Source organism: Anguilla anguilla, chromosome 6 (genome assembly GCF_013347855.1).
Source record: "Anguilla anguilla isolate fAngAng1 chromosome 6, fAngAng1.pri, whole genome shotgun sequence".
NCBI lineage: Eukaryota > Metazoa > Chordata > Actinopteri > Anguilliformes > Anguillidae > Anguilla > Anguilla anguilla.
Genome location: NC_049206.1, coordinates 25,343,122 through 25,359,400, shown reverse-complemented (window position 1 = coordinate 25,359,400; position 16,279 = coordinate 25,343,122). Strand labels below are relative to the sequence as shown.

At 41.3% G+C, this 16,279-nt stretch overlaps 1 protein-coding gene across 4 annotated transcripts in view; it reads right to left on the bottom strand.

The window, feature by feature from the left end:
• Positions 1–16,279, bottom strand: part of si:ch211-168b3.1 (arf-GAP with coiled-coil, ANK repeat and PH domain-containing protein 2) — a 51,960-nt gene that overhangs the window by 27,247 nt on the left and 8,434 nt on the right. For all 4 annotated transcript variants that reach the window (XM_035422039.1, XM_035422041.1, XM_035422040.1 and 1 more), the window contains exons 2-6: positions 5,945–6,002; positions 4,748–4,867; positions 2,174–2,227; positions 1,867–1,925; positions 1,160–1,343 (exon numbers count right to left, since the gene is read on the bottom strand). In XM_035422039.1, the coding sequence (XP_035277930.1) occupies positions 1,160–1,343; positions 1,867–1,925; positions 2,174–2,227; positions 4,748–4,867; positions 5,945–6,002 (475 nt within the window). The remainder of the gene's footprint in view (positions 1–1,159; positions 1,344–1,866; positions 1,926–2,173; positions 2,228–4,747; positions 4,868–5,944; positions 6,003–16,279) is intronic.

Below are 16,279 nucleotides of genomic sequence, written 5' to 3'. Positions count from 1 at the left end.
TTCCCGGAGTAGGCCTTGTATGAAAAGTCAATGCAAAACCTTCCATGAACTTAGTTGACTGAAGCAGAGGCAAGACTGCACTATTTGAAAAGTTTCACTTTCTCTTTTGCTTGCATTGAAGCATTGGTGTCAGAAGGGAAGATTAGTTTCTGCTGATCTTCATCGTTTCAGCACCAGTGATTCATTTAAGTCCGCAATGTCCAAAGGAACCATATACTCTGCTCTCAGGGCCTTAATTGGCTGCTGACTGAAAAGAAACCATGAATACCTGCAGACACTACGGCTCTATAGGGCTTGAGTTTTGCACCCTTGAGCCAAAGCGCCATCTTCTTCAGTCAACATATCATTTGCTGAAGTTTCCAGGAAAGATACAAACAACCTCTATGCTAGAATTTGATGATTGATGACTCAAAGGATAACTAGCCGTAGCTGGAAGGGATTTGGCAAATGGACATGGGCTGCACCCAAACTAAGTGAATAAAGCAAAGATACATTAGGAGCAGCTGGCACACTAAATGTGAAAGTATTTTGTCATGCCCTACATAGTCAGCTAATTGGATTACTCTGGCAAAACCAACCATCAGATTTGACTGAACAATTCAGTGTAGCCATGCTAGCCATATCCGACCAGCTAGCTGAGAAGCCCTATTCTAACCCATTAGGCAATCACAAAAAAACCTTATTTTACAAATAATTGTACCATTATTTATGATCGCCTTGAAATTTATTTATTCACTGTCAGTTTCATCAATTAGATGCAGTGGCAATCAGAAACAATGGTAAACTGATTTGCAAATAATTTTATCACCAAGGGATTATTTCATTTTATAGCATTAACACTTTAATATTTAATTAAATTGCATTTTATCTGATGCAATATTTAGTTTGATTGCATTTAGATTTTATTTTTATTTTATTTAATTCAACATTTCATTGAATTGCAATTTAATCGATTTGGCGTTTATTAAACAATTTTTTTTTTTTTTTTACTTCCACCCCTCATAAAAATGAAGTGTGAAATCTGGAACTGCAAATGACATACTCGGATTTCCTGTCACATGATCAAAGAATTCTCCACTCAGGTCCTGCCATTTTCCTCCCATTATGAGGTGAAGGACTCGGCCGACAAAGAGAGCGAGTCAGAAAGGGAAAAGGTCACCTGCAGCACGTAGTCCAGGGCGATGTGGCGGAAGCACTTGCGCGTGGCGGTCAAGATGTTGGTGGCCTCGTCCACCTCGTGCTGCTTGTTGCGCGGCACTTGGCCGTTCTTCACCAGGGCCGCCTCCTTCTCCTCGCTCACCTTGTCGAACTGCTTCTTGGCATCCTTGAACTTTCGCAGGTCGCTGGAGGGAGGAAAGAAAACTTTCCTTAGCGACGCGCGGCTGGCACCCGTTAACGCGTGACGGGTTCGCCGAAACGCGCCGACGCGCCATCGGACCCGTGACCCCGGAAGGCTGGGAACCTTTCCTGAGTCAGCTCAACGCGCGGCCGCGATCCTTGACTAATTCCGAAAAAGGAGACACGCCGACAGCTCAGCAGCTGCCCGCAACCTGCACTGCAGAAAGTGAAAAGGTAAGGTCACTTCCTAACAAAGTTAAAGCGTGAGTTGATAATCTTTTACAAGCGGGCCATTGTGCTCACTGGCATTCACGGCCACAGTTAAGGAGCAGAGAGCCAAAGTTTCCATTTCCTGTGCTGTTGTGCTTGTATGGTTTCCAACATTCCCCCTTTATTTCGTTCCAATTGTATGGCTACGGCTTTTGTGCTGAATAAATTACCAGATGAACTGCAAAACAAATAACTACACTATGCAAATATGAAATGAATCAGAGGCACTTTGTTAATATACAAACATACAGCACTTACTCTTTCACAAATGTTTGGAGTTGTGACTTTATGGATCTCTGGGCCTGATCAAACAAAATCTGTAAAAACAGAAGAACAAAAGAATTATTACAGTGCTATGATACATAGTCACATGATCCAATTGACAGTTGAACAGTTCATAGGACCACTATCCAAGTTCCCATTCATATACCTTACTCTTTAGTTCATACAACATCACTAAAATTACACTCACACTCTCACTCTTACTCTCTCTATCTCTCCATTCAGTGCTCAGTGAGTGTGTCCCCCCTACAAAACACCGTCCAGCAGTGCCAGCAGAACTTACTGTATGATAGTTGATCATCTCCTGCAGACTCTCTGCAAACCTTGTAAGGCTGGACTGCAGAGAAGAACAGAAACATCACAGGGAATGAGCAAGTACAATAACACGGAGCATCGCTAGCCATTTTCAGCAATGGGTCAGTGGGGAACAGCCCCAACACAGCCCCTCGTCACTGTATAACACACATTAACCACTTGTATTACACATCTTTCTCTTTTCTGTCCTAACAACATGATATACGCAAATCAATCTGTACTTTCATTTAGCCAATAGCTCACTGTTTATTTGTGTGGTGGTATTGGCCCTACACCAGCCTATAGCCAGCCACTATGGGGCAGCACAGAGGAGCAGTGGTTAGCACCGTGGCCTCACAGGAAGGAGGTTCTGGGTTAGATTTCTTGCTGGCCCGGATCCTCTCTGCGTGGAGTTTGCATGTACTCCCCGCGTTCCTGTGAGTTTCCTCTGGGTGCTCTGGGTTCCTCCCACAGCCAAAACATGTAACCCAGGGACTACAGATGAAAATTATCCTTCCTGGCTTAACTTAACTGTCATGAAAGCTCAAAGGTTCTCAATGGGACTACAAATACTGCGGGGGATGCCATCCCTCTGACTATAAACATAGCTAGATGCTAGCAAGCCATTTTCCCTCCCGTGATATCAAGGTTGAAGGTGGCCAGTTCATGTTTTTGGTTTTTTGTAGATTAAAATTCCAAGTTAGCTGCCCTGTTAAGGAATAAATCTGTGCTCAGTTGAGAAATCAATTGCCCTCCTGTCTCGCTCTAATTATCGACACCGTCACCAGCATCCATGCAACATTAATACATTTGGTATGGGTGAAGTTAATCTATTATTAAGGAGTAATCATTACCGACACATGATGCATGCGATCCACAAATCCCATTCTAAACGTATCCGGTTTAGTAGGCTTATAGGTCACAAGAGGTGTCATTAGAAGTGTGTCACTTCAGAAACAAGAAGGATAACCTGGGAACTGCAAATCTAATTTTATACCAGATTGGTTAGGTTCACTGGGGTTAATGTTGGTGAAGTTAATACTAATGTTGATGTACTCAAGGAAAGATGCAAACCTTTGAAAGATATAATATGAGCTGGCCAAGTACTTAACACAATGTTATTTTGCATTACGTTTCCCTAAGTGTGTCCCAGCAGAATTTCAACACAAAAATAGCCTGCGCCCGGTATATACTGGGAATAAGCAAGTATAACAGTGGGTATAACAACACTGAGAGCATGTATAATAAGACTGGGTATGAGCATATAGAATAACACTGGGTATGAAAATATATAATAACATTGGGTATGAGCATATGTAGTAGCACTGGGTATGAGAATATATAGTAGCACTGGGTATGAGAATATACAGTAGCACTGGGTATGAGAATATATAATAACACTGGGTATAATAACACTGAAAATAAGCATGTATAATAACACTGGGTATAATAGCACTGGGTATGAGCATGTATAACAACACTGGGTATTATAACACAGAGAATGAGCATGTATAATATTGCTGTGTATAACACTGGGTATGAGCATTTATGAATACGTATATTGAGAGTATTGAACAAGAATAAGAAAAGTGGGATATACATCCCCACATAAACAAGAATGCATAAGTGGGGGATTGAATAACAGAAACACTAGAAGACAGCATGAAAAAGACTAGGGTAAACAGTAGTAATACTGGAAATAAACATGTAAAATACCATTGGGGTATACATTAATAACACTGGGTAAGAGCATGTGCTTAATAATAACACACATACTGAACTGCTTCAGTGCTGAGTCCCAGTCAGTGGTCAGGACCGGAATTCAACCAGAGCCTGTTCCCTGCATCACTTCATATCTACTCTTGCAGTGCCAGCATAGCCACGTCAGAATTCATAACACCAAACACTGCACAGACTTATGTGAGAGGAAATGGCTTCTCGTGGCTTTGGCAAAGGAATTATGCTGACGCTTAGAATCACAATGGAGCTTTCAGTGAAAATTCCTCTCGAGCTGCATTCTTGCTAAAAATGGAAGACAATAGAACATGACACTCAAGGGAAAGACCCAAAGGAGACATAAAAAAGAACCAGAGGAATACAGGCTTTTCTGTGTATTTGGGGTGTGGTGGACCTTTATGGACTTCTGGAGTTGAAGTGTATATTAGTACCGTCACTGAAGTGTTTTGGTTCACCAAACATTTTTCATGCTAGAGGTGTACTCATAGATGCACACAAATTTTAAGTGTTCTGGAAAAGGTCAACACATAACTGAGATTGGACCCCCGGACCTACCAAAAGCACACTTCGTAAAAAATAATTCACAAAACATTTGAACTCACAAAGCCTAAAACTAATAAAGAAGTAAATCCACTTTCAAGCCAACCACCATGTTTATACCAAAACACAGCTGGAATTCAGGAGTAAAAACAAAATGCTGCAGCTTACAGTTCGGTACAATAAAGTATAGTTCACACCTCCATCCCATAGTACCAGTGACTGTCACAAAAGTTATCACATTTATGTAATTTGTGCAGTCTTATTTATGTTTCCAGTGCTGACTCACCTCAATGACTTCATCTTTGGTGGACTGCTGGGCTAGCTCCCGTATCCCGCTAACAAACTGCCTGTTGGCCGTGTTGTACGCTTTTCCAGCATCTATCATTCCAATACACAGCTTGACCAACTGCAAGAGGACAAACAGCCAGAGGGGAGGAGGCAGAGCAGGAGACAGTGAGGAGCTACTGTGATGAAATACAGCCTGTGAAAGCACTCAGGAGAGCCATTTCAGTAGCTTTGCTCATAATTCACCGGGAGACTGGTCTCGTTAGAGTATACTAAGCAATTATCTGCAATCAATCAAAGCATCAAAATGGTCCTGACAACATACGGTCAAGCCAACATTTGACGACGTCATTTACTGCACATAAACAATGATTCCGTCTCCTGTTAACAGCCTGGGATATGCCGAAGACTGTAAATACAGCACGAAACTTGAGACTGTCTGAATCAGATTTCAGCTAAGCAGCTCAAGCAAACTTCAGGTTAGTAGTTTAGGATATTCTTGTAAAAAAAAAAAAAGCATGAAAACGTAATTCAGACTGCGGTCAGTATAATGAACAGCGGGATCTGTGCAGGGCATGTTCAATATTCTTATAATACAATTACACGAAGAGTTGTAGGAGTGGATCAGTAATTAAACTAAGAGTGACAGCTGTAATACAGTTACACTGTAGGAGCTGTAAGAGTGGTGACTGTAATGCAGTCACACTGTAGGAGCTGTACGGAGTTGGTAAGTGACTGTAATGCAGTCACACTGCAGGAGCTGCAAGGATCTGGTAAGTGACTGTAATGCAGTTACACTGCAGGAGCTGCAAGGAGCTGGTAAGTGACTGTAATGCAGTCACACTGTAGGAGCTGTACGGAGTTGGTAAGTGACTGTAATGCAGTCACACTGCAGGAGCTGTAAGGAGCTGGTAAGTGACTGTAATGCAGTCACACTGTAGGAGCTGTAAGGAGCTGGTAAGTGACTGTAATGCAGTCACACTGTAGGAGCTGTAAGGAGCTGGTAAGTGACTGTAATGCAGTCACACTGTAGGAGCTGTAACAAGCTGGTAAGAGACTGTAATGCAGTCACACTGTAGGAGCTGTAACAAGCTGGTAAGAGACTGTAATGCAGTCACACTGTTGGAGCTGTAACAAGCTGGTAAGAGACTGTAATGTTCCACTGAGCTCTCTCATTCAGTCATCTGACCCCACTCACCTTGTCCAGCTTTGACTCCAGTTCCCCAACATCCCCCTCCACCTCCTCTATAGTGGCTCTATGGTCAGAAAAACAGACAAAAGGATGACTGTTAAAAACAACAACAAAAAATCACAGGGTGCTTCAGGAGCCAATATTAAGGACATTATTGACGAAAACATACATCATCAAGTTGACTTAGTATTTGGGCAACATCGTTACCATCATTGATTATTTAGCAAGATCCTCTATACAGGGCAACTGAATTTGTGAAGCAAATAAAAAACAGCAGTCACGGCTGGACAAACCAATTTGATTAGATCCAGAGCAAACCATGCATCTTAATACAAAATTCACACATTATAGACTGTTACTGTTATTTAATAATAGTTTTCTCTATCCTGGCAATGTAATTAAAAATAAAAGATGTAATGAATGAGTTGAGAAATAGCCTAATAATACATTGTGTACCTTCAAGGTTTATTTGACTGAATCCAAAAACCTTAAGGGGACTGAGTTGCATGTGCCCTTAAACTGACTCAGTTTGTTTGATTGAATCGAGGAGAAATAATTTGCAATGAATTACAGGAGCTTGAAGCAAGTGAAACATGGAAATCACTGCACACATTCAATGTCTTTCGAGAAAAAGTTTTAAAGGGAGAACATGCTGACTCGCCAAATTGCTTGAAAGGACAAGTACCCGCACATGTACAGTAGAGTACATATTATTGATTTTGAAATTGAAAAGATAATGACCAGCTGCCAAGAACATGAATGCAGATCTCCTCCCCAACTACGTCATCAGGAGTAATTTGTCTTTTAGGAATGCTCTAGTATAAAAAAGGCATTACCTACTGTATATCATCCTCTGGGAGTTTGTATTATTATCTGCACAACTGTACAAATGAATTGTTTGGGGATTTATCCTAAAAAATACAGGATAAAATGGTCACCCAGGATGACTGTCTGTTAGGCATCTTAATAAAGAACATTCATGAAAAATATTTTCACAGAGGTCTGCACTTTTAGTTGTGAAACTATTTTTCCAGGCCCTGTGCCTGCACTAAATTTATCGGTTGTACTAGTCCAAGAAAGAGAAATTAAATGGAGGGAGTTAAATGGAACAAATGAAGAGATGAAGGAGAGCACATCACATGAGGAAGCATACGTCTTCCACAGCTATGACATTGCTGGGACAGGACCACATACCACACACCATAGAGAGGATGGTAGAAACAAACCATGCACCGTAGAGAGAAGGGTATAAAGAAACCATACACCATAGAAAGAAGGGTTTAAAGAAACCATACACCATAGAGAGAAGGGTACAAAGAAACCATACACCATAGAGAGAAGGGTTTAAATAAACCATACACCATAGAGAGAAAGGTATAAAGAAACCATACACCGTAGAGAGAATGGTACAAACAAACCATACACCATAGAGAGAAGGGTGTAAACAAACCATACACCATAGAAGGAAGGTAAGAACCAACTGTGAGTTGAACACATTTTGACCTATTTATTTTAAAACCTGAACCAAAAACTTGCCTCTTCTTACAGTAACTTTCCTGAACATTCCTTCAGGTTACACAAAGCAATATGGTTGTGCCATTGGTGCACTCTATGGAAATTAGGCACATTCAAACATGCCTCCAAAGTTCACAAAGACTTGTTTATTTGCAGTATTCCAGAGTTAACTATTTCTCAACACTCATTACAACACTTTAAGGAGTCAAACACAAAGTAATACTCAGTGTCAAATTAACCCCAATCAACCCTTAAAGGCTGCGGTTTTGAGTCTAGAAATATATCACACACAAAGCCTTGCTGCACAGTTTAAAAAATAAAAAAAGGAGACACACCATCTCCTGTTGTATTTTATACTTTATTCAGAAAGGTACAAAGGATAGAGGGTAACAGATAGAGGACAGATCACAGCTCACAACGTGCCATGGGGGGACTGAACCCAAACACACATGGGGGACCTGCATGTGGCTTAGAAATCGGCCGTCTAACAGACTGCACAACACCACACACCTCACCATGGCACAAAGGTATTACATCTGTTTCCAAAGATGGTGTAGCCTAAATATAAATAGGCCCACAATGTAGTTCTTGATGCTTATTTTCTGCTCAGTTGGGCCTCTAAATGTATTTGTTTAAAGACCTAATCTTCAACACTTCAATGGCTGCTTTAAAAGCACTGGGGAAAAAGCACTCCGTAGAAAAGGCTTTTAAGTTTCTAACCATCAATCCAGCAGTTCTGGGTTTAGTTCTGCAGCTCAGTGTTCTTTTTTAAACTTTTTATTCCTCTGTTGATTGAAACCTTTACACTTTCTATAATCAGTTCTAGACACATAACATTTTCATGTTTATTTTTAACTTTATGCTTCGACCTCTTAATAACTGCTCACAGCTATATTTTTCTGTTTTTCTTCCTACTGTAGTATGATGTTGAAGTGCCTTGAGACACCAGATCAAACCACTGCATTAAAAGATATTTTTGGTTTCATATTTCTAACGAATATGAAGTTCCTGGGGATGATGTGACACTGGAGAGCAGGGTTCTAAATAGCTTGTTTTAACGATGGCTCTGCTCATCTTAACTCAATTTTCCCTAATTGAGTTCTGCCAATAATTTTAACCACCACAGTAAATGACAATTGGAATGGAGGTAACAACCAGAGTAAAAGGTACCAGGCATTTGATTAGCTGTTCATACACTCAAGAACACACGCATACACACACATGCACACACACGCGCGCACGCGCGCTCGCACGCACACACGCACACACACACAGGGTCCAACCCGGGCAAAGATCCTGGAGTAATCACAGTAGGGCCCCCAGCACTGTGGGAAGCGTAATAAGACTTGAGGATCAGAACGCTTCCCTACAGCTGTCACTCGCTGGGGGACAACATCTGGCAGCCGCTGAGCTTGCTGATGTCACAGTGGGCCCGAGTATCCCCCTCACTGCCCTATGCTGCGCTCAACTTCCTGTTTAAATCAGGAGGGACCAGGCGCTCATCAACAACATAGCAACCCAAAGGTCACTGATCTCATGGTGGGACTCTGCCGGGAAGAAAAGCTACTCAGCTCCAATTCTGCTTAAAATTATGGGAATCCAACTCTGTTTCCAACACAACAAACATCCCCAAAAATGATTCAAATATAAATAATTCCACTTATACAGAGGAGGCTTCACTATACTGTATTGCCTTTCACCTTGCACAATACAAAGGAACTATTTCACCTTTTCCAAGAATTCTGGCCACAGTATTTTAAGCTGAATAAACACATGTCCACTGTAATTAAGGCCATGATTTTGGTGTTGTGCATGTACCTCCTGGTGGAAAGTTTGAAAGTTGCTCAAAAGCAATGCTCTGAAGGGGACCAGCAGAAAATGGCATTTCTCAGGCTTTTTCTTTTTTCTGTGTGGGTAAGTTCAGGTTAATTAATTGCCGGACCTTGCGATTCCATCCATGTTCTTCAATTCTCACTCACAGGTCCACAGAGCCCTATGAACAGGCTTCGAGCCAGGAGCAGGCAATCTCAGGCCACCGTCCTTCACCCAGTTCACTTACAGCACCTCGTAAATCAAGCCCGTCGCCGTGACGACAAACAACCGGCCCGTGCCGCTGAGAGACTCAAGGTCCAGGAGTTACTCCCCGTGTAATGCCTGTAATGAGACCGAGGCAGAGGCACTGTTCCCTGGCGATGGAGTGAGAGCGCCAGCAGTTTCTCTCCGTTTCATAAATTCGCCGGGAAACAAACAACGGTCTGCAGATCACTGTGTACCTCAAGCTGACCGCCCTGCCTGAAAGGGAAAATCACCACATACTCGCCTCTGGATGGTCTAACAGCAAGAAAACATCCACAGGATAACTGAAACAAGTGGGTACTGTAATACACAATTTTTTCAGAGGCCTGGGTATGTTTGCACTTGACCACCTTTTTCTCGGATCAACAAATTTTACACACACACACACACACACACACACACACGCATATACACTAGGAAAACCTTACGCTGACAAGGAGAAAATACTGCTTATGTCTTGGACACACAGATAGAGTACAAATATATGCTTTTAAAGGATAGTTATGACAGTAACAACAAGCAACAAAATGGTGGTACCATAAACTATATCTGTCTGCACAAACTCTTATCAAGAGATTTTATCAATACATATAAAACAGTATTTCAGCGTCTAATGAGTCCTTTTGTGTTTGAAGTTTCCACTCCACGTTAAGGCACTTAAGATGCTCGACCCTTACAGGGCTTCAAGTGAAACATTCATTCCCCCCACGACTGAAACTAAAACTAATTTATATAAAAAACTAAAACAGGCATGGGCCTCAAAATAAAACAAAATCAAAGCCAACACGGAGGCCTTAAAACCAAACTGAAACCAAGCGGAATTGGAAATGAAATTTAAAAATAGTACACAAATAAGGCTCTGCGGAAGCGGAGCGTGCGCAGGCCCGTGAAACCAATGCGGCACGGAGCCAGAGCCTGAGGGAGCGGGCCCATCAGATAAGAAAAGCCATTGGTCTTCAAAAGCACAGCAGCATGTAATCAGTCTACGCTCACCCAGGGCGACCACAGCCACAGCTCACTCCATCTGTGTGTAGACTAGGCCTGCCTTTCCTCTCATGTGCTATCATATTATTAAGTCGTTGTATTGCAAATTACTTTATTAATTACGTCGGAGAGGTAAATCAGGCCGTCGTGGATTGAATTAGATTTTCTGTCCCACTGCAGGACCGTGCTTAAAGCACAGCTGGCGCAGACAGACTGCAGCTGCCCAGATGAATCAACCTGAGGAGACGGTGTTGTATGACGATGTGGGGAGAATCCATCCGGGGCTGCCAGCCATAGCAGAAGAGAACTTCTGGGTTTTCTGATTTCTTCTAATTTATCAGGGAATTTTTCCCAAGCACAAGTGCGACCATGTCCCCGTACACTACCACTACCGTTAATAATAATAATAATAATAAGAAGAACTTATTTTATCTACATAGTGCCTGTCTCATAAACAATAAATGAAAGAAACCCATACCAGTGCTATTAATTTACAAAAAATCTGAATAAGAATTAGAATTAGAATCGGAATTACATTACATTTCCGGCATTTAGCAGACGCTCTTATCCAGAGTGACTTATGAGATTGCATTTCTTAAAATATATAGTATCCATTAACTCAGCTGGATACGGAAGCAATGCAAGTTAAGTGCCTTGCTCAAGGCTACAACAGTAGTGTCTTACCTAAGATTTGAACCTGCAACCACTAGGTTACAAGGCCAGTTCCTCTCACCTTGTAAGGTTAAGAATCAAAATTAGAATACGAATAAATATGTGTGCAGAGCAAAAAAAAAAACAAAATAAACAGAGCAGACACATATGAAAAACTGGACATATGGTACAAGATATCTTTTTAAAAAGTCCATAAAACACAGACTGAACACTGAGTGGCATGTAGGGGTAATGAAAACACTGATAAACGTTTCAGAAATTGAAGAGGAAGACAAAGTGAGAAATGTCTTAGAAGTGGAAAAATAAGGTCTTAGCCATGTTTTTTTAAAATAGACCGCGACAAGCTTATTTAATCTAGGAATATTGTGCCGTATCCAAAACTATCCATGTTAGAGGAAGTCAAGCCCGTTACTGAAAGGTGCTTGGAGAGAACTGTGTCATAAGCAGAAAGACCATGATGGTGGGAAATCTGGCCAAAGGGAAGGACATGAATTATGAGCCAAAGTGGCACTAGTATGGAACCTTTGGGAACTGCTTTGGGGACTGGCGTTGTATCAGATTTCAAATTATGGAGAAACACGCAATCACGCTTATTTAAAAAACAGGATATGAACCAAGAGAGAGTGAATTCAGTCAGACTTTCACTGTTTTTAGATTCTCTGTGCAAAACTGAAATGAAATTGTGGTTATATTCCCAACAATTGTCTTCTTCATATTTATTTCAGGTTCACCCAGTTATAACCATTAAATTGTAATAAACAGTGTAAGATGACCTGTTCAGCAGATAAAGACAGGGTGGGTGTGTATCCTGCATTCATTAATATTAATATCCTTAATTCACAGATTTCAGATTGACATGCAGTGCTTTTAAATATAAGAGGATCAGAACATTAAGAGCTTAGGCTGCAGACACAAGGTAATTTGTGACTCGAAGGCCCTGAAACCAGACTGAAATGATGTGTACAACTGATCAGATTCCATATAAGGCTCTTCATTTGGAAGGAAGCAAAATATAAGTTTATAAATATAAGTTCGTCAAGAAGAGCAAGTTAGAAACAGGAAGGCTTTTTGGGGCCATCAGGGTTGAGACTCAAGCACTTTATCACATATCCAAGAATGTGGCCCTGTTTTTATTTGGTTATGAAATTCTATTCTGTACCACACTGACCTCCAGCTAAACCTAGTTAGATTAAATTACAGCACAGCTCATATTGGAGCAACATTAATCACAGGACAGAGGCTGCATGGTCCATGGCTGAAGAAAGGAACTCCTGCAGAGTGACCCCAGACATAAAACATTACATTCACCATGAGAGAGAGAGAAAGAGAGAGAGAGAGAGAGAGAGATAAAGAGGGAGAGAGGGAGAAAGAGAGAAAGAGAGAGAAAACAGATAAAATCTGGCTCATATGTGTGTCTGTAACAGGAAAGTGCTTGAACTGTTCATAATTATTTTTGTCTCAGGTTGAACAAGCAAAGCAAACACAGCTGTTAGTGCTTAAGTGCAAGGGCATGTTCAGAATCTTTAAAACTGGGTGTGTGCAACCATATGTGTAGGCGTATGTGCGTCCGCGCATTTGTAAGTGTCTGTCTGTATTTGTGTGTGTGTGTGTGTGTGTGTGTGTGTGTGTGTGTGTGTGTGTGTGTGTGTGTGTGTGTGTCTGGGGGGAGGGGGTGGGAGGTCCCAGCAGCATATTGACTATGTAAAACTGCGGGATTTTTCTCAGTTTGGCTGAGCTGTGGGTATTCTGTAGTCTGGAGGCATCTGCGCTACAGCATGACTCAAGGAGAACGCGTCCCCATTTACACCGAGCTCTTTCAGAACAGCCCTGTAAATCTTCATAAGAGCCCTCGACAATAATAATAAATCTAACACCACGCACTTCCAGGACCTTACTCCAGCTGCAATGGAAGATCGGGTGGCAACAGGAAATAGAGATGTTCATCACAAAGATTATACCAGGTATTCTGGGAATACACGCAATCACTTCCTATTATCCATCTAGACATAACTGCAACACAGGCAACTTACAATCAGCTGGCATAAAACCACTAAAGCTGTTTAAATTCTGTGAGGGAAAACAATCTAACCCAGGAACACTGTATAGTTGAATGTACCAGGTAGCTTTTTTATATTTGAGTCTCGGCAGGCTCACTGATTTGGCACCCAACTATATACTTATTTTTAAATACTGACCTTGGTCTCCACACTGCCTGAAAATTCATTTTAAACTTCCTGCATCAGTCGTTAAGGAATGTTAAAGGAAAAATGTACTATTACCCCCAGGTTTAAAGTGTCCAGGCCAGTAAAATTCTTCCCAGGCTGTAATACTGTGAGGCACAACATCCATATTCTAGCCCCATATGAAACTACATCAACGGCCTAACACCAGGTGCTTGACAGCACATGCATATTCTAACACTATGTTTGTGCGGCACTGCATCCACATTCGAACAGTATGTGTGGTACCACATAAATAATTGAACAGAACTCATTCTGGTGAAGCTAGGGTACTGTCGATCTAAAGAGTCCCCGTTACAGGAGAGCAGGATAACCTGCAGTCTATACTGAGGAAGAGAGAGCTGTGATAGGAGCTATTCACTCCCATGGGCAGATAACGGCCAAAGGCGACACTCTAATCATGAGCCAGGTATCTTCCTCCATCATTTCATTTCAGCAAGAAGGGATGTGTATTCTTTTTATCTATCTATCTATCTATCTATATCTCCCAATCTATATCTACTAAAATCTGTCTATCTCTATCTGTATCTCCATCGCTGTCTATCTATCTATCTATCTATCTATCTATCATCAATCTATCTCTATCTATATCTCCAAATCTATATCTACTAAAATCTGTCTCTCTATCTGTATCTCCATCGCTGTCTATCTATCTATCTATCTATCTGGCATTTTTTCTGGTCAAGTGTTCTTCCCATGAAATGGGCTCATTTGCATCCTCCCCTCCAGCCTGTGAAGCCAGTAAAGGAAAGAAAGATTAGTAGGATCCCAGAGCACTCTTCTAACTTTGGGCGCCGGTCTCCTTTGATGTCAAAATAGGCCAACAGAAGAGAAGCCTGCACTAAGAGTAATCAGACACAGATCTGCATCTCTGTGCAGTCCAGACCTTCCTAAGGGACTGCAAGTTACACTTCAAAATTTCCCTTCTTCCCTTTGTTCAACAAACTGACGACTTCAGCAAAACTATTCTCAGCTCATCACTGCACCATGATGGATGCAGCGAGTCTGGATTGGACACTAACACATTGAATGGGTCCAGCCAGCTCCTCAGACCTGACAGCCGCCAGATTGTTCTAAAAAAATGTTTTTTTTAGCAGGCCGGCATCATAGGGGGAGCTGAGATTACCTAGGCAAAAATGTTGCCAATTTTTCAGAATGCTTACTTTTCATAAGGCGTCTCGGGCATGATAATCGCATGAATCGATCAATAACTCATTAAAATCTATTTTAAAATCAATTTTAATCTATCTGGCAATATTCTGAACACATCACTTGGTTGCACTGTGCCTAGTTCTGGAGACCAAATTACTAATTTGGCAACAGCGGATCTCATGGTTAGACCACCAGCTGTCGGTTTGGTTACACCCCACACCCTGTGTGGTTTGCAAATGTGAAATGTTTGCATTCCTTGCACAATGCTTTGAAGGATTATGAAAGGATTGTGATTGTGAAACCACCACACACAGGAGCAATAACTTGCAGTATATGAGCTAAAATACACTCAGGACACCCAACTCCATTAGAACTCTTAAGCCCAGGACTGATGGCTGACTCATCCCGCTGAGGTACTGTGCTCTTGTGTGTGAACAAGCCCCGTGGTCCATTGAATATAGATCAGGCCATTTCAGGTTATTGTAAACAACAACAAAAAAAACAGTGGCACATAACTGGGGACTAGCACTGCATTGAAAGGGAAGACATATCAGCCAGCGACTCCCACTGTTCAGCATAGTGTCCACAGTCTGCCTGCACAAGCTGAACATGAAGCGTTTTCCTCCAACTCACCGCCTGCAACCCTAACTGGTGTGTGTGCGCCCTCGGGTCAGTCTGTGCAGTCCTTACACAAACAGTGACTTTCACTTTAAGACTCAGTTTACTTGAAACGGTTTGCTGTCTATAGATAGTGCAAGCACACTCATGGTCTCTCTTATCTTCCAGCTACAGTAACTCTCCAAGCTCAAACTCCAACAATGTAATAATCTCAATATGGTCAGTAATCGGTGAATAGCCAGCTACTTCGTTACTTGTATCGCTTAGGAGTTGAAGCCACACTTCCCTCTGGTACTGCAAGGAGTGACACTCACTTGTAGCCAAATTAGGTTATTTAGCCACACATAAAGTGTCCAGCACGCTAACCTCGTCTCTCCTTTGCTCAGACAAAGGATACGCGTGCACAAGCATGCGTATACGCACTCATACAACCTTTTCCCAGTTAACTTCCCCAGTTAGATTATCCTGCGTATGTTCTATATTTCTGTATGTTTACTTAATAAATTATACTATTAAACCTGGTGTCTGTTTTGATGTTGCATGAACACGAGAGCAGAGTTTATCAGTTTTTCCGAGAACTGCATCCTTCAGGTTATCTATTAGGCCTAGGCTAAATCTTTGATTTAATTCTATGACCATTAATATTGGTAGTTTTCATTAACTGAAATTCCAAATTTATGGTTTGATATTTTAGATAATAGCAATTTTATATGACTTATTCTTTATTGCAGTTATACTGCTACTAATACAAGTACAACAATTCTCTCTTTCTAGACAATAGGAAAATGGAAGATATAAAAGATGTATCTATGTAGATGTTATCACTTGTCTTTAACACTCCTTGGCTGGATGCTTAAAATAGGCCTACACATGGATCTGTAGACTTTCCCACTCTGGGCAGAAATCAAATGATGAAAAATGTAATTCAAATTTATAACTGCACTGCAATGCACCAATTGGCTGACCATCTTGTACAGTAAATGATCTGGATAAGTTAAGAGGAGGAAAATATAAAATAATTAAAAGAAAATACATTTACATCTCATATAAATTTAGGGATGAGATGATAGTAGGCTCAATGACT